Source organism: Gavia stellata, chromosome 2 (genome assembly GCF_030936135.1).
Source record: "Gavia stellata isolate bGavSte3 chromosome 2, bGavSte3.hap2, whole genome shotgun sequence".
Classification (NCBI taxonomy): domain Eukaryota; kingdom Metazoa; phylum Chordata; class Aves; order Gaviiformes; family Gaviidae; genus Gavia; species Gavia stellata.
Window position 1 is genome coordinate 61,194,251 of NC_082595.1, and position 24,741 is coordinate 61,218,991.

The 24,741-nt window shown below is 41.1% G+C and overlaps 1 protein-coding gene across 1 annotated transcript; it reads right to left on the bottom strand.

The window, feature by feature from the left end:
* Positions 1–7,189: 7,189 nt before the first annotated feature.
* On the bottom strand, positions 7,190–23,258 carry RPF2 (ribosome production factor 2 homolog). The gene is made up of 10 exons (XM_059829514.1): positions 23,227–23,258; positions 22,184–22,316; positions 21,288–21,325; positions 20,541–20,580; positions 17,321–17,402; positions 17,153–17,229; positions 15,856–15,955; positions 11,381–11,483; positions 9,126–9,270; positions 7,190–8,815 (listed from the first exon to the last, which is right to left on the bottom strand). The coding sequence occupies exons 1-10, from the start codon at positions 23,247–23,249 to the stop codon at positions 8,636–8,638; spliced, it is 921 nt and encodes a 306-aa protein (XP_059685497.1). The 5' UTR covers positions 23,250–23,258; the 3' UTR covers positions 7,190–8,635.
* Positions 23,259–24,741: the final 1,483 nt, after the last annotated feature.

The window sequence follows — 24,741 nt, forward strand, 5'->3', positions numbered from 1 at the left end:
ATAGATGATTCTTTCTCCCCTGCAAAAACCACTTTTCATACAGGTTTCAAAATTGTTTTTGCAGATATGAATAAGTATCACATAAGTTTTTATCTCTGCTTTTCCTATCTTCCAAATCAGCTGTCTAGTTCAATGTCTAAGAGAGGACTTAGAAGACCAGAAAGTTTCTGATTTCAGTCATCTGGCTTTCACTGTAAGAAAACACCTCTGCTAATACCTTGTCTTAATAGTTTGCCTGTTCTTCCTTAATGCTCATTTGTTTTGCTGACAGAGTTGGGTCCATGGAAACTAGCTCTTTACCTACTAGGTTGAAAAGTTCATCCTGTTCCACTTTTTAACAGAACAACAAAACTTTCCTGTAACCTCAGCTCTCAGAATCGATTACAAGTGTAGTGTAGCTGGCTCTGACCAAATGCTGGCACCATTTTAATAAACCACAAATTTTGACAAGTTTTTTTCCTTCTTCTCTGCTAGCATTTAATACATCTTTTCCTCCAGGCATACCAGTCAGGTAGTATAAATCTCCCACCACAAGCATGAGTCTCTAAAGGAACGAGATCTACCTTTGACAGAATCTCATGCATGAGACCACCTCTAGGGTAGATTTATCGTGTCCTATGCAGCCCACATACTGAAAAAGCATTTCACTTTTCACTTTTTCCTAATATTCCTTTAACTATACTTTTTCCTTAACAGGGACAGCTTTGTCTATACATACTTAAACTCTTCAGACACTTTACCACGTAAGCCACAGAATAGATTTCCTTCCAGGAATTGAAAGAAAAGTAACTGAAAACCTAATCAGCTATTACCTCCTGAAAACAGCAACATGGGTCTAATGGAATTCAAATGAAATTTAAAACATTTTTCATAACTGGAGAAAATAACTAAATCTACCTTCAAAAGATTTGAGGCTTGTGCTAAGATGCAGTGTTAGCTTTCCAAACATAACATACCACCATGCAGTATTTCTGATCATGCTCAGACTAGAACAAGCACAACTTAATCTTATTCAAGTTCATTAAACAAAAGCATTCAACGCAGCTCAAAAACTCTTATTCATCGCCATAGCATCAGAGGGAAAAAAAAGTCTGTTGAAAAATCTTCATAGTGGAGAAAATCCTTCCAGCTGAAACAGAAGCCACATAAGGCGTTTTGTAAGAAGGTTACTCCTGATGGAAAGGAGAAGTTTCCTGAATATTATTTTGAAGGTTGCTTTAAAACCACCCTGAGCAGATTTCTTCGTGTTTTGCTAAAAGGCACACAGCTGAATTAGTGTCTCTCTTACTACTGACCAGGGCTGGGTAGTGTTGGTCTTTGTTGATAAACCTCAAAATTTCTGAGAGGCTTTCTTTGCAAAGAAAGTCACAAAATGCGAGTGGTTCCACTTAGGTCAACTTCTGTCTGGCCAAGCGCTGTTGACAGCTGCTCCAGCTCCACCACAGCACAGACTTCAGCCACAGGAAGGTACAGGAAAGCCACCAACAGAGACCACATGGACAGGGAACTCCTAACTTTCACAGTTTACCTTTGTTCCCAAAGCAAATCCCTTCTGAAAAAGTCAGTTATCCTTCACATCTGTAAAATGGTGTTAAAAGTGACCTTCTTCACAGGGAGAGTTGTGATCAAGCTCAGTGGCAAACGTAGGTCGCAAAACCCATTGGTTTTCTTAAGAATAGACTCAAAACCATAGTAATTCTCAGACTTGGGCACCGTCTTACAGATATTACGGTAAGCAGCAATACAAGCGACAGGAGTTCCCTCACGTCTCCCGTCCCACTCCCAGCCTTTTGCTTCCTCCCCAGTGCTGCAGTGCACCACCCAGTTGTGCTGTGAGCCAGATCAGGGAATTGATCTAGCCTCAAAACAAAGAACCCCCCCTATCTTCCCCCCACTCCCCACCTTTTAAAGCCAGTTTCATTCCCTGATCTGGTTGCCAGTCCCACAAACAGCTGCACCTTCATAACTCCTTACGTCAGCACTGCTGCTGAACTCCCCACATGGTATTATCTATAAAGTGTTTGGTTTGTGGGTTTTTTTTTAAAAGAAGTATCATTATGTATGACCTGCTGCCTCTGAGAAACTGGAGAAAGCTAATGGCAGGAAGGGTGGGTATCCCTCTCTCTCTGGAAGGAAAGCAAGAAGGAAGTGCTCAGCAGTTACCAGGTCTTTGAATCTTTCTTCAAGTGAGCATTTTTGCTCAGTCCTGAAGAGATGAGCGTCTGGGACACAAACAGAAACCCCTCACTCATCAACTACAGAGTGCACTTAAGTTGAACAGCTGTTTGCCTTTCTGTGCTACAATACCCTAGAAGCCCTTAGGTATCTCAGGTATGTTCGGAGAAGAAAGAAGGAGAAAAAAAAAAAAGCACCTACAGACTTCTTTTCACAACATAAAAAAATAAAGCCTGCCTAATATTTCATTCAAATAACCCTAATGAGCAAGGAATTATTCCCGTGTGCAAAGTAAGCCAACAGGAGCTGAAATCTATCACCTCTTAGGAATTAAAAGCTTATTACTGTTTATTTGCATGCTGCATGTGCACTTTGGAGGGTCTCATTAATTCTTCATAACAATCTGTTTTCAATTAAAAAAATTAAATGGCTGTGATGGGAGGTGAATGCAAGTTCTGTATTGCACTTTTGGCAGCAAACCATCCCAATACAAGCTTCCCGATACAGCAGATGTGACTGCCCATCTTTTTGCTCATGAGAACCAGGAGAGCCCAGCTTTGCTAGAGAGATGTTCAGTAGTTTGCTGTGAATCTATGCTGCTAAATACCTTACATTTCTTCGTTGCATTGGGACTAGTTTCTGTCACACGCAATAGCATGACACACCAGGAGAGAGCAGAGACATTTTGCCTAAATCTTTTCTTCCCCCTCACTTCTATGTTCCCATCCTCGCCTTCCCCCAGAAGAGAGAGCAACTTCTGCGCCAAGGAGCTCAACTTCCACTGGAGAAAAACACCAGCAACTTGCAATCAAAACTGAAAAGACGTAACTACTCGTGGACTTTTTTGCACTAGGAAAACAGAAACCCTGACTTAGTACAGGGAATACACCTTTATCTGAAAAACAGGCAGGGAGGGAAGAGGCTTTTAAACTATGTTTTGACAAAAGCTGATGTTAGGCCCCAGCGTGCCTATCGACAGCTAACATAGACAGTCGCTGTTGCAGCAATAATTCCAGAGCATAAAGCACCGTCAGTAATTCTCCTGCCTAGAGGCCAGCAGCAGCAATCAATGGCTTAATTTTGCACATTTAAAAAGTGGGGAAATAATACCAGCACCTAAAGCAGCCTCAGAATGGATCACAGAGGGCTCAGTCCTAAGTGAAGGCCCTTTCACTGCGCACGTGCTGACCGCGGCCTTCTCCATGTGAGATGTTCTCCACATTAACTTCAGGAAAGAGGGACATAAAGATAGATTATAAATTTATCTTACTTTGCATTGCGGCACTGTACATGTAAAAAATCCAGTTTATTGTGCATCGCTCAGATCTTTGCAGGCAACATAGCACAAGGCAAATGTACATAATCCCCTAGCAGGGGATAATCAACCAAGGATCTCCTTCCGAGTTTGCTGAGCAGAGCCTAGCATCCCTTCCACCGGCACCACAGGTGAGTGCTCTTGCTCATATTTTCCCACTTAGGTAACAACTGGTGAAGTGGGCCTGGTTAGACCTTTCCTGCCGATTTCCCTGCCTGACCGACATGCCCAATACTGTGGTTGACAGGACAGCTCACAGCTCTTCATCCCATCTGCTCTTTTGATTCCGGCTCCTGACCTCTGGCTTTGGAGTTTGACTCCTGATGCTGAACATGGCTCTTGATTCCTTGTTTCAGTTTGTCCGGACGCTCTCAGTAAGCGCTTTGATTGTTACAGTGATCAACTGAACAGGGAGTTAAGCAAATAATGGTCAGTGCAGACCACAGAAGATAACCGAAAAAGATGAGGGAGACCAATATTGTGACCACTGGTAGAGCTGAAAGAAGGGGTTAATGTAGCAATCACCAAGAGCAAAAAAGGACAAGAAACCCAACTTCTTGCCAGCACAAAGAGATGATCCGGACAAACAGTAGGAAATAGGTCACTGCAGCTGTGTCTGGTTTGGTTTGGAGGCTGTGAGAATGAAGGAGGTCAAGAGGAGAAAATTGCAGCAATCAAAACAGAAGACGGTTAGGGCCCATATGGACGTACTTCAGTCTCATGGATGGAGTGAGAAATCCAGATTTTATAGGTGTTGTGTTGCATCACAGGAAGAATTATGGGATTATCAAGGGGGAAAGAGGGAACATAATAAGAATTTGGCAGAATGTCATTAACCACACATGCTTTCTGTTAAGTTATACTCAAAACCTTACCTTTACTTCTGAATTACTTTGTGCTTATCTTAGAGAAGCAGGGAAAAAAAAAAAGATCAAGTAGACGGAATATGGCCAAGTCAAAGAAAACAAGAACGAACAAGGAACAGATGCCTTAGAACTTTCCCGATCAGTGTATGTCTACTATGTTCACTGATTGCTCTGAGTAGATGATTCACATGTTATTTAGGACAGGGCTTAATCCCAGATTACCTATAAATTTTTCCTCTCCCAATGCCCATTTTCATTTCTTTACCCATACAGCACTTAGGTCCCTCCTGCCTACCATGATCTCCAAGATAATCAATTCCCAACCTCCTCAGGTAGGTCCCTCAGGAACCCTGTGTCCTCCCAAAGTGTCTTTGCCAGCTCCTCCTCATTGTCTTCTGCATGGATGCATGACAGCAAAGCTATTCTTCCTGTAAATTGTTAGCCGTATTGCCCACTTTGAACATTTATCCATTTAGGAAGGCAGTCCTACACAGGCTTCACATTCAGGAGCCTCGTGTCTCTTTTTCCTTGAATATTTTTAGGAAATCTGACTTCTGATTAACTGACCTATTTCTCAGCTGTGTCTTTGGATTGTGCCTGGGATGTGCCAGCACTACTAGAGGCACTTTAGCAAAGTCCAAAAGGAGGAGATAAATTGCACTTGGAGACAGGGGAGAACTATCTGCACCACACGTAATACACGTTAATATATATTATGTATGGCTGTGTTATATATATTATGCACAGCTAACATTTTCCACTTCCCTCTCTTTAAAAATGAAAAAGTCTCTAACACAGTTCTGCTCTAGCCTCCTTACCACCCCCCCTTATATCTGATAGCATATGGAATAAGCCTTCTTTCCCCTGGCTGGGGGATGCAGCAGTCAGTGTGATACCCACTATGTCTGCAATGTTTAACTGTCCTCCTGTCACGTTCTTTTCTAACCCTCCCCAGCTGCAGCCAAGCCAGTGGGGGAGGGAAACCTCCCCAGTCAAACCCAGAAAGCACTTAGTGAAAACAAGTAAGGTTGCTAAGGAACCATAAACTCAAACCCACAAAATCCAGGAAATCGGAAGGAGTTCATATGCTCTTTTCAAACACACACCGCTCCATCCCCTCAGCGCTCCGTCACATTTTACTAGCACAGAGCTAAGGCTGTGACTATACTTTCCAGGACCGATTCCCCAAAATGCTGGAATCCCAAGAACCTAGCACATCGCACCACTCAACAAAATCTACCTCTCTTCCTCCTTTCCTAATCACACCACACGTAAGAAGAGTTTATAGTGCACGGAAACTATAAATTCTGTGTACATCATCAGTCATCTATGACAGTAGCCTAGGTAACAGTAACAATGAAGATGCCAGCAGCACAGCTGGACATCAGCATACAAACCCGGGGACCACAGAAGGCACAGATCATACCCTCCCTGCCGCTGCCATCCTGCCAGATAGACTAAAGACAGCATGGGCTTGACAGCTGATTTGCAACTCCACCTCCATTTTACCACACAGATACAGCCTCTGGAGCCGTGCTGTGCCCGCGGGGATTTTCTTGAAACCAAAGTTATTACTATGCTCAACCCATAAATAAAGATATCTCTGGTGAGTTGGGAGGTAAGAAGATGAAAGCCAAAAGAAACGGGTGAACATGCCAGTCACGCCTTCCCTGTGCTGCGCAGACCCTGGGGCCATGTTTACATGTTTTTCAGAGCCTGGTGAACTCTGGAAGCAAGGGGCAATTGAGGCAAGGCAAGCCCCTTTCATCAGCTGCCCTTTGAGCACCGCATGTTCTGTTCCCCATGCACACAGCTACGTTGCAGCACCTGACAAATTTCCTCACACTTTAAAAAGACTGTGAGAAATAAGAACATGCCACTAGAAAGGTTATATTTAGTCCTTCTATCTCCATTCACCTTGAGTTAAAACACATACTCCAAATGTAGCAATTGCCTACTGTGCAGAGGTGCAGTTGTACATGTCGTACATCTGAAACCACATTAGCCACTAGTCTTGTGGCTTAATCACTGCTTCACAGCAAGGTTGAAACTTCTCTGAAAGAAACAGGGTGAACACGGTTGCTAATTTGGCTTCATCCTATCTCGTCATACAGAGATCCGGCGGTTCATTTCTGCCATGAGAACAAAACAAGACAGCATTGCACCATAATGGCACCATTTGAGTAGTACAAAGTATTTATTAGAAATGGAGCAAATTTTAATCCTTGCAAACAACACAACTTTAAAATTATTAGTATGAAAAAGCATAGCCTAAATATCCTTACAGTATAACCAGGTGAATTTCTCCTTGCCATACCCAATGCATTTTGTCCACCATGTGGCTGTATTTCACAAGTACAAACAGTGAGAGTAAAAGGATATTGACAGAAACAGCCACAGGTGTGGGACATCAGGCACTTCAGGTTGCACTTCTAGTCAGCAGAGACAAAAGACCCTGCAAAGGGTGAATAAATGCACCGGGGTTCTCCCCACTGACCTATTTCCTGTGCTTGAGGACTTCGCATCTCTCCAAAGCTGTGCTAACTGCAGGGGCTAAAGACTCAGTTGTCAGCAGGTACAGCAGCCCCCACCTCTCCGAGCTTCTGCTTCATACAAGGAGCAAACCAGCAGCAGCATTAAACAAAACCAATGCCAGGATGCAACAGCTTATCTCTGAGGGCTACTACCGAATAACTGTCTCACTTTCAGCATTAAGATGCAACAGAATGTTAGATGGTCTACATTACTTCTGTGAAATTCAGTTTTTAAACACCAAATCAAGGACCAAAATTAGCTTCCAAATTAGGAAAATATGACTTACAGTCTTTTACAACTGCAAGTTTGTAAAAGACAGCATGCCCATTAGTACAATTCTTCTGCAGCTATTACCAAACATGGCTTTCAGTCAAAAGTGGAGTGATTTGTATTTCAGAAAGATAAGTGGGAAATACAAATCTGAAGTAGCTTATGGAATTATCAATTTCTCGAACACATGGCTCTAGATCAAAGAAAAGGATTTAGAGAGAGCCATGCAATTTATTTTGTGTAATGATACAACATTTCTGCCCTCAAAAAGATCCCAAACTTTTAAAGCCCTTTCTTTTTCGCACTACAAGTTTTATCAAACCAGCACAGCAAGGACATCTCATGTGTGGCATATGCACAGCCGCAGTTATGGCTCAGCTCCCACATAAGGAGAGCAGAGATGCCCAACTGCTTCCATCCAAGATGCAGAAGACAAGTAAAAATAACAAACCACCTATTTCTAGTGTGACATTTCAGCTGATTACACTCAGAAAACTAACAAGAAAAGTATAAAAACATAACAGGGATGAGCAAGCTTTCTGTGTTGATGATACAGTGCATACACTTTTATCATAATTATGCTGAAGGGCAGAGTAACAGCTTCCAAAGAGACAAGCAGAAGGAAAAAAGCAAGGTTTTTCAGTATGTTCCAAAACCTAGAACACAACACCAAAAGTCTCACTAAGCTCTTAAATCTCTCATCCCCTTTACCCAAGTCTTCAATTGAGTCTTCACTAACTCATGAGCACAAACTTAGGAGGAAAGCAGGGTAAGAAGAAAGGACTTCTACCTTTCATGGTTGCTTCACGTACTTCCATTCTGGGCACAAATCAAGCATCAATGATTGAAATTCAAACTGTAAAGGTTTCATTTATGCCTAAAGCAAACATCAGGCACTTTGCTACCATGGTGATGAACACAGTAAAAACACCTTAATCACTCCTGATTCTGCAAGTGTAAAGTAGGGCTTGGTGCAACAGTTAAAAACATAGTCTGGCATCAGACACATATTGTGAGTTCACACTTTAGAAAATGGTTTATATATTGAGTTGTGCAAAAACTGAAATACATAAACAATAAATGAACAGAGAAGTTGTGTTGCATGTGTTATGCATACACACTGCTCCAGTCCTGCACAGAATTTATGAGTTGATTGATCAAGGTTTCCCAACATAATAGCCATAAAACTGTTCGGGAAATGAGTCACCTGCTAGACTAGCATATGTTTGCTAACACCAAGAGAATAAATACTCAGCTTCGGAAAACTAAGCAAAGCATTTTTTATTTTAAACAACCAAGTTCCACGTTAAAGCTCAATACCCCCATGTTCCCTTTAAAATGACAAACCCTTAAAAAGACTTTTTATAAAAACTAAAGCTAACAGCAGCTGAATCTTTTATATCTGACACATTTATATTACAATATATATACTAAATTTGAAGGTACAAAGAGTTTTCAAAGCTGTTCCAGACTATCAAGCTGATTTTGACTTTTTGGGACTAACCCCACCATCTTCAGCTGACTTCTCTGCTGGCCTCTTTTTTAACCCTTTCATTTTCCGCGTCTGCAGTTTACTGAGATCTTGCTTCTGCATGTGGATTCGACCATAAGTTGTACCGAACACATCATGGGAGATATTCTTTTTCTTCTTAGGCTGTAAGGGAAGAACAACATTAGTATTTCTGAGTCGAGAGTGCCAGGAGCTCTGGTGAGAATCAAGTGGCTAAAAGCAAGGCCGCATACATTGTTTGGTGCTTAGAAATTAAGATTTGTTCTGTATGTTCTATATGCTTCTAGAGGAGAGTTTGTATGCCAGCTGATCACCACAAAAGTGGTGTGGCCCCAGAAATCTCAGCTGGCCTATATAAAAGTAAGCTTTGGTCAAATATACAATAATTAATACTTGAGCTCTGGCTCTTCTTCACAGATAGATCTGGAAGTAACATACTTTCCAAGGTGCATACCTTCAGGGCTTTCGGTTGTTTTAAAGACAGTTTATAAAGGTCATCTGAAGCTAAATGTGTCCTCCTCATAACCAGATCTAATGAAGGTCCCATCTCTTCCAGTTCAATTCTCGGTATTTTACAGCCAGACTTCTTCAGAAGCACCCTAGAAGGGAAAAACAACCAAAAGCAACATTGTCCTCTGTGGCAAAGATTTATCCATCTTCCTAAAGGGCAGGTTCAATCCTGTAGTTCGGAAGACTATTAAAAACAATTGCTATTGCTAACTCTATTATTGAGGAAGATGTCTGTCAATAACAATTTAGAATATATTCAATCTGTCCCATCACAATTCGAACACACCCAAAATACAACCTGGCTGATGCAACTTTTTTTTTTAAATGAGACCAGTATTCTCAGTATTACTATTAAAACTCAGTCCCAGCACCCTGAAAGCCATATCATTCCTCAAATGCTCTGGGTATTAATAGAGATGAAAAATATTTACTCTCATTTAAAGCGCTAACCAAGAAAGTTTTTTGTTTGTCTGTTTTGAAGAATGAGACTGATAAAAGTGATTTTGTTGTAAGAGAAATCAAAATCGCATGGAACACAAGCTATGAATGCTCACAGCCTGCTAAGGCAAGGAAGGCCAGGAACTGTGAGGGTGAACACCAATGTGGCAAGAAAGATTGTCTTGTCCTGCCTTTTCTCATTTTTCCTTGTGTACCACTGGCTGCAGCCTACCACCTGTCATTCATTCTCTGACAAACACCAAAGTGAGGAGAGTCCTAGAAATCAGCCTGAGAACAGACTGAGTCTATGACATCTAAGACAGTACTCTGAATTCACCAAGTTAATTCATACCACCTGTACTGGGTTTGCGTGGCAGCGCTTTGGTAGCAGGGGGGGCTACAGGGGTGGCTTCTGTGAGAAGCTGCTAGAAGCTTCTCCTATGTCTGATAGAGCCAATGCCAGCCGGCTCCAAGACGGATCTGCCACTGGCTAAGGCCAAACTAATCAGCAACAGTGGTAGTGCCTCTGTGGTAACATATTTAAGAAGGGGGGAAAAACCGGGAAGCGGCAGCCAGAGAAGAGAGGAGTGAGAATATGTGAGAGAAACAACTCTGCAGACACCAAGGTCAGGGAAGAAGGAGGGGGAGGAGAGGCTCCAGGCGCCGGAGCAGAGATTCCCCTGCAGCCCGTGGTGAAGACCATGGTGAAGCAGGTTGTCCCACTGCAGCCCATGGAGGTCCACGGTGGAGCAGATATCCACCTGCAGCCCATGGAGGACCCCATGCAGGAGCAGGTGGATGCCCGAAGGAGGCTGTGATCCTGTGGGAAGCCCATGCTGGAGCAGGCTCCTGGCAGGACCTGTGGAGCCGTGGAGAGAGGAGCCCACGCTGGAGAAGGTTTGCTGGCAGGACTTGCAATCCCGCGGGGGACCCACACTGGAGCAGTCTGTTCCTGAAGGACTGCACCCCGCTGAAAGGACCCACGCTGGAGCAGTTAATGAAGAACTGCAGCCCATGGGAATGACCCACGTTGGAGAAGTTCGTGGAGAACTGTCTCCTGTGGGAGGGACCCCACGCTGGAGCAGGGGAAGAGTGTGAGGAGGAAGGAGCGGCAGAAACAATGTGTGATGAACTGACCGCAACCCCCATTCCCCATCCCCCTGCGCTGCTGGGGGTGGGGGGTGGGGAAGAGGTTCGGGAGTGAAGTTGAGCCCGGGAAGAAGGGAGGGGTGGGGGGAAGGTGTTGTTTTTTTAAGATTTGGTTTTACTTCTCATTATCCTACTCTGATTTTGATTGGTAATAAATTAAACTAATTTCCCCAAGTCAAGTCTGTTTTGCCCATGATGGTAATTGGTGAGTGATCTCCCTATGTCCTTATCTCGACCTACGAGCCTTTTCCTCATATTTTCTCTCTCCTGTCCAGCTGAGGAAGGGGAGTGAGTGAGCAGCTGTGTGGTGATTAGTCCGGCTGGGCTTAAACCACAACACCACCTTACTAATCCAACCACATGAAAGAACAATCCTCCTATAGCTGGAAGGGGGAGCTCAACAAGGAAGGAAGCAGCAGGTCTAGGGCTTAAGTGTTTTCCTTCTGCTGTACAAGTTACTCTGTGTTATGCTGGAACACCTCTACACATTACATGTTTTAAATGCAGCAAACTATTGCTCAAGCCAGTTCAATCACACAAGTACAGGCTAAATTTGGGGAAAAGTTGACAAGTGTACCAAAAAGCAATCAAATAGATAAAACACATACTCACTTATAGCTTCGCATGTAAATTTTCCCATCTACAGCTGTGAAATGCAGAACATACTCTAAACCAGCCAGACGAATACTGGGCACAGTAGGACCTCTGAAGAAATCTGAAAGAGTATTTTAAAATAATAAATGCCAGGTTTCTTGGCTGAAAATCAAACCAACAGATGACTATAACAGATTGGTTTATTTTATAATGGACCCACATCACATCACTGATGTGAACTCCTTGACTATATAGATTTTTTTACTGCATTTAACTAAGGAAGGCTATACATGAGATGGCTCTAAAAAAGCCAAATCTGTATGTGTCATGGGAATCCCATGCAATAGCTGCTACTTAAAACAATAGCCCTGCCAAAACACGGGAGGGAAAGTTCACATTACAGGTGTTGGCTCCTGCACTGGTGAAACGAAATGTGTAGAAATCCTGACAGGAACACAGTGACTTCCCAGAGATAATTTGGTACCAATATACACGCTACCTAAAAATAAGTGCATGGAGAAGAGCAAACATACTTTCAGAGCAATAACTCAGCTTTATTAAGCTAATTGGGATAATTGCATTATCTATTCTTCTAAAAATTCAACTCTAGTCAGAAAAATGAAATGTATCTTATTTTGTGTTTAGGCCAGTTCATGCTCAGCTAAACATAGGTCAATACAGAGAAGCCATTACTTCAGGTATCTGTTTCAAGACATCATTCAAACAACTGATACTTAAGATTCTTAATCAGAGCCAGATTTGGAAGAGTACAAAGAAGGATCAAACTGAGTACAAAACAGATCGAATCTGTATCTTGTCTACTCTTACCTACATTTTCTCTCTCTGACTTGGGGAAAAAGTTTCATACCTCCCCCACAACAAAGCACTTCTGTCCTTTAGGTAAAGCAGTATTCGTCATTACAATTAATGTTTTCTCTATTTAATAAGCAACACATGTCTATAAAAATATGACACCTGAAAAATTTGCTTAGTTTGCAAAGAGAACATTGAAATACAGGTTAAATACAAAATGAGCAGTCTCTAGCGAGGTTCTTATATCAGGCTATGAATAAAATACTGAGCAATCAGAGAGCTTGCAGTAAGCACAGCAATCTGTCCAACATATGCACAGGGTGGAGAAAGAATGTGACCTTGACTGAGGGAACAAGGTGTGCTAATAAACATGACAGGGCAACGCTGAAACATAGAACTGCTAACAGATGCAAAACACATCAGTCTTTTCCGTTCTGTCCCATTTTCAGATCCCTCGGCTAGTTGTCTTTTCCTCCACTACCTTTTTCAAGAGTGCCAGCACTGGAGTGACATTCAAAACAGAGTCTTACTGGCAGATATCAGCTGGAGTCTAGCCAAGAAATTTCCTTGGTCAGTTAAATACTCTCTCGCCTCCTTTTGTGGGTTGAACTTGTAGTTAGAGGAAAAGTTGCAAATAAAATATTTTGTTCGCTTCTGGCATATATTTTCCCTTTGACTAGTTCTCTGCGGGTACACAAACTTACATTTACAGTGGTTTTACTGGCAACATCTCCCTTTCATATTTTCCTGTGGCATCATACATCTTTTTACCCACAGGATGTTCTCTTCCAACAAATGCAGGTGGTCAGGAATTTGTGTTTCCTGGCAATGCTGAACAGCTGCAGAAACCTTACACTTCAGTATACCCAGAGAGTTGAAGTTTTTTTAATGTACTCTAAATTTACAGCTCTTGCTTTGGTTGGACTAGAGACTTGCTTTCTCCTTCCTTTCCATTCCTAGTTCTTTCTCCCCCTTGTCGTCAACATGTTTCCAGAACTTCTAATTTACTTTTTCCTGCAGAGAGCTTCACAGGATCTTTCCATTTCCAAATTAAATTCCTAAATTATTTTGGAGCATGAGTCTACACACTTTTTGTATCAATTCATATCCAAAAGCTGGTAACACCTACGTAGCTATGGTTAGCATTAGCAGAGTTCAAATGCTATCCTAGCCATCCCCTTTCTTGGCAAGAAGGAACCCAACAAATCTTTTGAGACACTCAAAAAGTCTGTGTGAGGAAGGCTGTATGAAGAACAAGCTGATGGTCAATCTAAAATTGTAGAAGTCTCCTGGAAACCAACATTTTAGAAAGCGTATAAGCAAGTCATGTAGCACCTAGTCATTTTTAGGATGAAATGGGCGTGCAATAACAGAACTAGCAAGCAGGCAGTGTTGTAAGAGAGGAAACATTTTATAAATACAAGCATAAAAAGTTACTAGAATTTCATGAACTGCATTCCAAGGACTTACATTGTAAATAAATTCCTACACTACCACTGCAGCAGGCAACAAAAAACAAAAGAGAAAGAATGGGATGTCTTTGTCTTCCAGGTCTCTAAAGAAAAATGCAGCTGCCATTTATTTCTCCTAAATAACTTCTTCTATTTCACAATTTAAGTGGACTATAGAGTTTGGCTACCATGAAGACAATAATTCACCCTTGCTTTTAATTTTACAGAGAAACTGCTGTAAGATGATATTCCAAACATGCATAAACCCTTCTGATAACACAAAAGCCAATGAAAGCTTGGTTGGTTGCCAGCATCACTGGCATCACATTGCTTTGGACACAAGAAGCTGTTAGCTATCTAATATTCCCTCTGGGATCCCAACAACACTGCTACGGTAACAAAATATTTGCGGTTGTTGTTATAAAGACATTTTTCTATCTTTCTAAGCAATAGAGTGGCAGCTTAAAACCACTATCTTTTGCAGGAACAGAAAGAATCAGTTCTTCCCAATCAGTTAAGGGCAGTTTTGAAGCAGGTCAAATTATTACCCGAACTATTTTAATTGGTTAGTGATACCTTCAAGCCTTTACACTCCTTAACCTTTTCCTTTGTCTATTGTTTTGCATCTAGGTATTTCATAGAAGTCAGCAGAACATTAAGACCTGCAGTACTTGGAGTACATTCAAGAAGAAAGACTGGGTGTCAATTTGAGTACATTTACTGCAGAGTCATTAAAGGCAAATAAATAGGAGAGGAACAAGGACAGATGAACATAAAAAGAAATAGGAGAGGAAAGACTAGTTAATTATTTGGCAACTATCTAATGATGCATGTCTTCCATTTAAGGTATCAAGCTGTTTGATCATGGGGTGCATGAGCACATCTGGATGCCTGTCACCAACACTGTGCAGATGCCTGAACAAGATACACTTCAGAAAATAATGCACCTGCTTCCTGCCATGTAAATATTCATTTAGAGTGACACAAACATGCAGTATTAAAACTCACTTATCTTCGTATTCAGTATTCACCCACCTTGAAAGGTTTATAAGCACAGTTACTAGCCTTTCATCTATCCCCAAGAACCAGCCAGCTATATTGAGAGGATGCAAATTTTCTCCTCTCCTGCTCTCTTTTCAGTCTTATTCCTGATGAAATATCTTGCTTTAAGGAATTATAATACTACAGGGAAAAAAATATCTCATTTTTAAGGTCTGTTTCTAAAGAGCAGTCATTTATCTGCTTGCCTAGGAAAAAAGGGCCCAACTAATATTTATTTTATATGAAAGGGAGATCTTGCAAAGCTGTAATATTATGAATTGGGACAACCCTAGAATGGAACTGAAAGAACAAGACTGTTCTTACTGGGCCAGTTTCAGTATTCTACCAGAGCTTAGAAAAAAAGTAATCTACTTTTTGGAAACCTATTAAAAAAAAAAAACCACAACATGCCACCCTACTTGCTAGATCTAGTTCTACCAAGAAAGACACATTTTTTAAGTGTCAAGAGATGCAGTACCATATGACTTCTATGTCCCAAAAAGCTACCCTGAGAAAAGTATAACAATTTTTTGTAGTTCTCTAGAAAAAAACCCACAAAGTGCTTTATCTTCCAGAGCCTCCAACCTTGAGATAGTAAAAAACTTCATGCCAGTTTGTTTACTGACCTCCAAGCCTGCCTTGAAGTTATGACACAGCTATTATCTACAGCTGATTTTTACTGCACGTTCTTTCCAAGAATTCTAATAATGGCCCTTTTGTTAGAATTGGTCAAATTTCCAACAGAAAATGCTTTCATTATAAAAACACGAGTTCAATTATTCCGATTTGACTTTTTTGTAAGCAAAAATATCCCACTTTCTAAACTTAATCCACTGATATCAAATTAGATACTTCAAAAATATTATTTGGTGAGAAAAGAGATGATCCAGTACAATTACAAGGTAAATACTTTTTTGGGGAAAATTCTGGCATTTTTCAATCAGAGTAATGAATTTTAGTGTGTCTGAACTGAAGTTTGTAAAGTTTCAACTTCGGAGTCCTTTAGGCTAGTCTTCCCCCCCCCCAACAGTCACGGTGATTAGTTAACTTTAATTTCATGTGACATGAAACTTGTTTTCTTTCTGTGCTGAACATAAGCAGACATTTATTGATAAACCAGCATTTCCCAACAGATCATATTACTACAGATTCATGCAATCCTACTGCTCAAATAATCAAAATACTGACCAATAAAAAGGCTCTTCAATCTTCTGTATTCTTCGTTTACATCAAATACGTCACCAGCAAATATCAACATAGGTTTTGTTCCTTCAGGACATTTACTGTTCTACAGAATAAGAATTTTAAAACAGAACAAAAATTCAGACCATGTTAGGGAACATATTATTGACTTAATGGGTGGTTAGCCATTCAACATTGAATGAAAAATGGTTGTGACCTGTAATCAATATGGACAGAATAGACACTTTTTTTTTCCACTGAACAACACTGTATGTGTATGGAAGGACTTTGTTTTTTAAAAGTGTGAATTGTATTATTCTTTGTGCTAGATTAAAAAAGAGATAATCTTTACTATAAAATATAGAAGATAACACCTTCCGGTGAAAACAAATGAATTTGCCTGCAACTAACAAGAAAACTAAAATTAGAGGCAAACAAGTCTACTGTACTTCTGACACTGGAGAGTACATGAAAAAGGCTAAAGAATAGTTTAGTCAATCATCTAATTTTAATTCTGGCCAACAATACATTTACTTAACTGTAACACTATAAACAGTGTTATGAAGATACAAACTACAATCTGGCTTCAAGGGGAAGATTCACCTTTTTAAACCGTAATTACTTCAGTATCCCTCTAGACTGTCCTGCTAATTGATACACTGTGATGAGAATAAGGACCATAAAAATTCCTTATTTTTGCAGTGCATGAACTGCTTGATACAGAAGTACACGCATACGAAATATGTTTTAGTCTTGCCAAAATGAGCCTAACATAGCCCTAAAAGGTGAATTTTCTCTGTGTTTAAATAATCAAGATGTTAGCTCCCTGTCTGAATTAAGTATAGGTCCTGGAAAACTGGCATTTATGTGCTACTGAAAGCTAAAGAAAGTTTCAGAATCATCCCAGTCAGCAGAGTGACCCTCTTTGGTTATAATTTGAGAAGAGGGATTTCAGTTTTCAAAGCTTATGCCAGTTTATATAGGAACCTGCCATGAGCAGAACCTCACTAAGGGATTTTGTAAATGTAACTCTTTTTTTAATTAAAAAGGAAATTATTACGAATAAACCAAGTCTAAAAAAAGAATTTGCAGAGAAAGTTGCAAGCTTGCTCAAAACAACCAAAATAAAATAAAAAGCAGAGCATAAAAATAACATTCTGGGGTACACAAATTAGCAATCTTCATATACCTCGTGAAACGCTTTTTTAAACAATTCTTGTCCTTCAAAGCACAGAAAAAGCCAATGCACCAAAAAAAATCCACCAGTAGATGTCACTGAAATACTGAATTAGCGATTCCTTACCTTGACATCTTTTAGGGATACAAACTTCTCAATGCCTAGCTCAATCATGTCTAGGACATGATAGTCAAACATGCGACCTGTGAAAGTGAAAAAAGAAAAACAGCTATTTAAATATTCATTGAAAACTAGACATTTCATCCAAATAAAAACCCAAGGGAGACATATTACCTATTATCAGGTTGTTAGGTCGCTTCTTGTTATGAGAGCCAAACAGAAACAAAGAACAATCTGATTTCTTGGAAAAAAATTCCTACAATTCAGGACAAAAACAAAACTCATGAGTTCCAGTTTGTAGTGTTTAAAATATTTAGCGAAGGTATACGTCACAAACACATGAGTTTAGAAGCTGCTTAATGAGAAGACCAACTGCACTTACCAGAAGAGTTTTGAGCATGTCCAGGTCCACATAAGCTAAAATTGACAGCTAGATTCAAGTTTCAAATAACGATTCATTTCTATTTCCCACTGTAGTCTTAAAGATCAAGCCAGGCAATTTTTTCTTGCCATTTTATCTGTAATGCCCTTTTTCATAATTCCTCATTATTTGTTTTTACATAAGATACCTTCGACCACTTCTCCTTGCCTGAAGAGTAAGTATCTGCAAGTTGGCTGTGGTTGTAATACCTCATTTTAGCTCCCCAGCTAAGTTTTATGCGGCATATTAGCTTTGCCTAACAGCTTCTGAACAACCAGTTAATTCCCTCAAGAGCAAGCCTAGGAACATCTGCAAATATCTAATGTTCTCACACTTGGGCACGAGAGTCCTACTACAGAGCATCTTCACATCAATTTATTATTTAAGACTAAGATGCTACTTAAAACCAAGCCAGTGCTGACTGTCATAGAAAAGATCTTTTCTCCAGGTGGAGTAGATAGAGAACCTATTATGGTATTATGCCCAGAGCCAACATTACAGCAATTCTTTCTGAGGATGTCCAACTCCAAAGCCTTTCTATGCACTGCTGCTTCTCAAGGCAGCCCCTCATTCTGTGTATCAACAATAGTTCCTAGAATCACACACACGCTATTTATCCAGTACTTCCCAGAAGTACCAGAGTTTCCATACCTGCACTTAGCAGCTGTGAAGCACAAAAAGCCACTGCATCTCCTCCCACCCCTGCAACAGCAGCAGCTGAGAGAGGACACTGCAGCTCTGCCCCTCTGGGAGGTCAGGAGAGACACCCCCAGGAACAATCCTAGCCTGCATTAATTGCACGTACAAATCACACAGCTCAGCACTGAGCTCTGCCACCAGGTCCCTGAAAAATACTGACTGTAGACAGATCAAGAACAGAACCATCTCCCCGAAACACCTGCTCATACAGCTCTGTTAATCACTGCATGTTGATATATGTAAATTCTCTAACAGTTGTATGATATTTTGTTAAAAAGACGCAACAAACTCAAATGCCTCAAATGAGTCCTGCATATACTGTAACATCACATAGACTGCAAAACTGCCCTTTCAAAAAAATGCCTGTAACCAAGTAAAAAAGAAAAACTAACTTTATTTGACATTCCATATCATTCTAGGCTCTGATTATTTGTTGACACTGTTCTCAATGACCCAGCCCCATTGTTTTGAGATTACAAGAATTAAAGTTCCCTGAAGGACCCTCTTTTAAAATATCAGAATTATTTTAGCTGCCATGTTTTCCCAGAAATTATCAGAAGTTTAAACCAGTGGTCAGCTGATGATGATCAGCTAGCTCCTATGACTGTGAAGCCAAGTCATCCAGCTATGGGATTATAAGAGGTTTAGTTTCAGCAAATAATGTCGCAAATCTTTCCTTGCTGCCTACAGTAAGTTTTCCATGCCCCTCACTATATTGTAGGGATGGCTGCATTGCTGTGCTTCATGCTAAGAACAGAACAGAAGCATATACTACAACACTTCAGCGTCAGTATTAATGCAGATGAACTGACTTTCTGTGTTGGCGTACCTATGCTGCAACCACAATGATTTTTTGTTCTGAACACATTAAAAATGCTTTAACTCAACTGTCCAATACAACTTCAGCAATTCCTCTAGCACTCACTATTGGCTGCCTTCACTTAGCTAGCTCTCCCCTCCTCTCCCTTTTTATTTACAGAGAATTCCTTAGATATGTTTCCCCTTCATTTTCACAACCCCTTTCAGACAAGAAAATGCACTCGTGCCCAGTGCGTATACATGAATTATTTTTTTCTCTTCACCCACAGATTTACTTAATACAATACCCCCAAATTCCCAACTTCAGTGCATATTTTCAGTGAGTTATTTCAACAACTGCCTCACGCATTGGAAAACTGACCCTTATTTCCCTATGTGAGTCAGCAGTGGCACAGAGCAAACATTACCAAATCATGATCACTGGGAACCAAACAATTGATTTTGGGAAAACTCATTTTTGTCTTTATTGTAAAACCACAGCTGTACATCACTATCTCCTTTCTCTCATTTTGTTGAAGGAAATACATATGCTGCTTTTATGACAGATATATTTCAGCAGTTAAAGTAATGCTTCGATGGAAGTGCAAATGTGTGAGACATAATCTTAGGATTAGCTCCTCTATTTTTTGCCTTCCTGCTTATAAATTATCTTGACCTTAAAGCACTGAATCAACACCAAATCCAGACGGCAGCATATCACAGAATCGCAGAATGATATCAACAAATGATATTTCCAAAATCACACCAAATCACAGAATATCACCAAACGTATTTCCAAACACACACCCCCTTCCAAAATACCCTCCAAGCCTCTGAAGAGCCACTTTTGCAACCTCTCTGCAAGCCAAATACATATATTTCACTGAAATTGTGCATTTTTCTGACAGTTCTTAACTGAATGTTGGAACAGAACTCTCAGCAACCATCTCACACTTGCATGGCTGATGCACGGGCTTGCGCGTGGTACTCTGCTCAGCTTTTCTTCTTCTATTCAAACACAAGAAAGTCCTAGAAAGCTAAGACCCCCTCCATTTAACCATTTCAACCTATGAAATTCACCAAACAGAAAACACGTTGCTCATAAGCTATGGCACTTTAGAGGACTGACTTTTAGAAAACCAAAATAAAACACTTTATTATTCCTTTCATATCAAGCACTGTTACTTATAATAGCATTACAGACTCCTACATTTGCCTGTCAGTTTACAGAAACATGCATTTAAGGTAAAGACAAAGTCCTCACAACATGACAATTCTGTCTTTCAGCCAGAGGAAAAATATGCCTGCTGATACCATAAATCTAGACATAGCCCTACCTTCAACTTATCCAAACTCCCCAAAAACGTTGTTTCTCATCTAGTTCCTCACAGAGTAATAGCAAATTATCCTCCAATAAAGTTCTTCATGACTTTAAGACTGTAAAATGTTACAAGAGAAGATGTGGTTTACACTTACCAATGATGTTTGATCCTCAAAAGGCCTAGTAATATTTTTCCTGAGAGGAGGGAAAAAAAAGAAAAGATTAAAAAACGAACAGGCCCAGATAAGCACTTCTAATTAGTCCTCTGATAACATTAAAATTCTGCATTCTACTGGAAACTCCAGCAGTAGAGGTTCAGTTTTATTTCAAACCGTAAGCCATACTAATACTGCCAGAAAGTCCTTAGTGCAGCAGTTGCCATTTTAAGTACTTTCTTCCGCATCTCCTGTCTCCTGGGGCCTGACTTCCAGACCACCACCAGTGACACTTCATAAATAACTGCCTTTGCTTGTTCATCCAACGCTAAATTTAGCTACTACAATTAATGTCTCTGCACTACATCCATACAGATACTGGGTTCCCATTTTGAGCAAGATCATCATTATAATCTGTAACTCAAATTTATAAGATTTTGATATATAAGAACTCCACCTACTCACAGAACCTTGCTAGCTGTTTGCACAGATCAGTCAGAAAAGCCAACTGTTCAAGTTTGCTGAATCCTGCTTGGTAACACTTGGCGCAGAGCTGGGCTTAGCACCAACACTGATCACGCGTAGCTTGTTTCCAGTCTACTGAAATTTATGATGAATCTCAGACACCTTCTGCAACCCCTTCCATTGTTCAAGCCCCCAAGCTAGGCAGCATCTCTATTCATGCTTTGAAATTACCAAAAGCTGTCTTGTCAGAAGACTCAGGAACATCAAAGTGAGACCACTTACTTTTTATACAGTACAGCAAAAGGCTTCTTCACAGCATACTGCAAAAGACAAAATTAAATATATTAGAGATAACACGTGTTTAAGTGCACAGCACTGCACCTCCTAAAATGCTACAACTTAGATAATCACATGAAATAGAGTAATTGTTAGTGCACATCAGTCTAGAGGAAGGCACCTCAAAAGGCCTGCTCACAATAATACCCTTCAAGCTGGTAGCAATGTTGGTTCCCAATTAATTGCAGGAAGACTTATTTCTAGAAACTAAGAATAACAAAGTAACTGAGAAACAGCTGAATCAAAGCCATGTAATGGAATCTCTGCTTCTAGTGGCATGAGGAAAACCAGGGAGTGAACAACAACCTGATTATCATTGGCATAAGATGGCAAGAAAACAACAAAGCACGGAGAGAAAAGAGTGTAAGAACAGCTATAATATTTTCAGGCATGGAGTTAGAAGACAGGATTGGCAAGTTTAAGTTTTGGGAGAGGCTGAAAGCTCCATATGAATACACACAAGCAGTTTACAGGCTTCTGGGATATGACTTCAGCTGTGTGATCCAGTCCCAGTTGTGTACCTAATTCTCTTGTTTTCAAATGGACTTGCAACACTTCACCTTACATACTGGTCAACCATGGAAAAAATAATAATGAAGAGAATAAGCTCAAAACTTCTGGCAAAGAAGAAATAGGAAAAAAATAATCTCTATCGAGGGGTAGGTAATGACACCTTTGGAATACCAGTCAATCTGAAATTTGGGGAACAGAGAGAACACGAAAATAATTGCTCTTGTAGCAGACAATATGCAAACTGTAAGAAAAAGAGAAAGGAAGGTACCCTTGGTGTAGCACAAAAGGTAGTACAATTAAAGGTTACATGTCTATATCCAACAACTTACAATGTCTTTAAGCACTTCAGTCACTGTTAAGTTTGCATTTCCTCCTTTTATTAGCATAGCATTTTTTGTATTTTCTTTAAGTTTGGGTTCTCTCTTCTCAAGAAATCTTTTTGCTCTCTTAGTTTTAGGCTTTCTGTAACAATAAATTAACAGTTAAAAACTTAATATTAGTAACAACACCCGACACCACAGAAAACAGTAAAACAAAACAAGAATTGGAACAAGCTGTGTTCAAGTAACTTGTTTCAGTGACTCAAACTAATCCTAACCTGCAGAATTACAACCAATGCTAAAAGCCCAGTCTCAGAGGAATGTGTTTTACTGCTACTCCTCTTCCTCTCTGTCCCCCCAGGCTAGCAAAGGTGATTTTACAGTCTTGGGCTTTTCAGTTTCTGCTAATTTAGAGCTTAAGTTATACCAGATTTCCCACAGACTACTAACAGGCTGAAAGCTTCCTCTCACACCAGCTCCCTCCCCAAGTCAGGGTCTCGCCTATGAGAAGAAAACAAAGTTTCTCAAAGACCATCAATGGCATCCAAAAGAAAAGCTCAAGTACGGCACGTCTGTTGGCACGAACCAGAGCGCAGCACCGTGCATTACTTAGGTGAAATGCATCAGCCTTAGCAGGGGCACAGAGCTTATACAAATTAATACCTACATGGCTTAAGAACGACATCTCTCCACTAGATGAATGTAAAGCTGTTAATATCTTCTCCGTGAAGCATTGTATTTTCTTTTAAAAAACAAACCACACAGGTACTTCCAACTATAGATGAAGATAGCTCTTTCAAGTGTACAGAAATACATGAATTCCATTCCTCTTCCCTCTGCAGGCTCCCCCCTTGCAACCCTCCCCAGACCGGCACCCCCCAGGCCCCACAGCCGCCCGCAGCTCGGCGCCCGCGGCTCCCCGCAGGGCCCGCTCACGCTTCCCCGCGCCCGGGGAAGCCGCGCAGCACGCCCCGCCCGACACCGGCCACCCCGCGGGCCCGGAGCCCTCCCAGGCCGGGAGGGGACGACTGCCCCCCGCCCCCCACACTCACACCACTCGGTCCAGGGCGTCCATCGCTGCCGAGTCGCCTCACGTGCGCGCCCCGCCGCCGTCAGGCAGCATCATCCGGTACGTCACATCCGCCGCGGGCAGGGGGCAGGGGCGAGGCGAGCGCCAGAAAGCGCTCGGGTTCGGGCAGTGAGCATGCGCGGAGCAAGCCCCGCATTCGCTCCTCAAGTCGGTGTTTGATGGTAAGTTGAAAACTAAAGGTAGAAGGAAGCCCACGATACCCAGCAAAATCCAAAGACCTAAAGCAGCAAGATCTGCCCGCTGCCTACCTACTTACCTCCCTCTACTTGGGAATACACCCGCCTCCCAGCCTTCCTGCGACCTCCACACTTCACGTGCTGCACGCTGCTTCTTTAAGTCGTGTGTCTCCGAATCTTCTCCAAAGTTTTTTTAAAATCTCTTTTTAAGCGCTGAACATCATAGACATTAGTAACTGCCACAATGTGCAAAGAAAACGTGCCTAATACCAGCCACGGCAAGGAACTACTGGGTTGGTCTAGCGTCTAGGCACAGGGACACGAACAATACGTTATAACCAGGCAAGGGCGATTACGGCAGTAATCCTATATCCAGCTATCATACTTACCCGATACCCTTTTTTACTCCACCACCACCCCCGCCCACCAATTTTGAACTATACTTGAAATAACCAACTTGTTGGGCTTTTTTGGGTAAAATCAGTAAAGCTGAAGAATCTGCTACCAGCAGCAGTGGACTCATAGCCCCTGCTTTCTCGGAGGAAGGCGGAAAAGTGGGTAAAGAGTCAGTATGGTTGCGAAAGTTAGGGCTAACAATAATAGAAACAAAAAGTTTGAGAATTATAAATAATGTTTTTTAGATTTTAAATGTTATTACGAAGGTACTCATAGTTTAGGACATACATAAAATGTTAAAAAAAAAATACTGATTCCCAGATAAACTAGAACAAAGAAATAGCTTCAGTGTACTACTGAAAGAAAAGGCTGAAAAAGGTCAGAAACCAATTCTGCTAAAATACTCCTTGCACATAATAAAAAAAAAATTTACACATACATAGTGACAGATTCAGGAACTTGTTAGCAAAACATGAGAGAGTTGCTACATTCGCACGCTGACACGGAATAAACTCTCGGAAGCACCTCTCATTCTCGCGGCAGAAGCTACGACGGCGAGCGCTTTCTATCTGTAGCACAGCCAGTCTCTAACAGGAGGCTCAGCTGCCAGCAAGCACAGCCCAGCACCACAAACACTCCCCACTGCAGACAAGAGCGTACATTATACCAGTTCATAATATTCCCAAGATCATTAGTCCAGTTAAAATTATCCTCTATCAGCACCATACAAATCAAGTTCGAACAATGCTTTTACACTTCCACAATTGCAGTTAAATCCAGAGGGAAGGCTGAGGGGCCTCCCTGGAACCTGACGCACAGGCACTACCATGTGAAAGATCTGCACCCAGGCTGGAGGTGTACAGAACACATTCCCTCTTCTTCCTCCCCTGCCTCCCCTTCCCCCA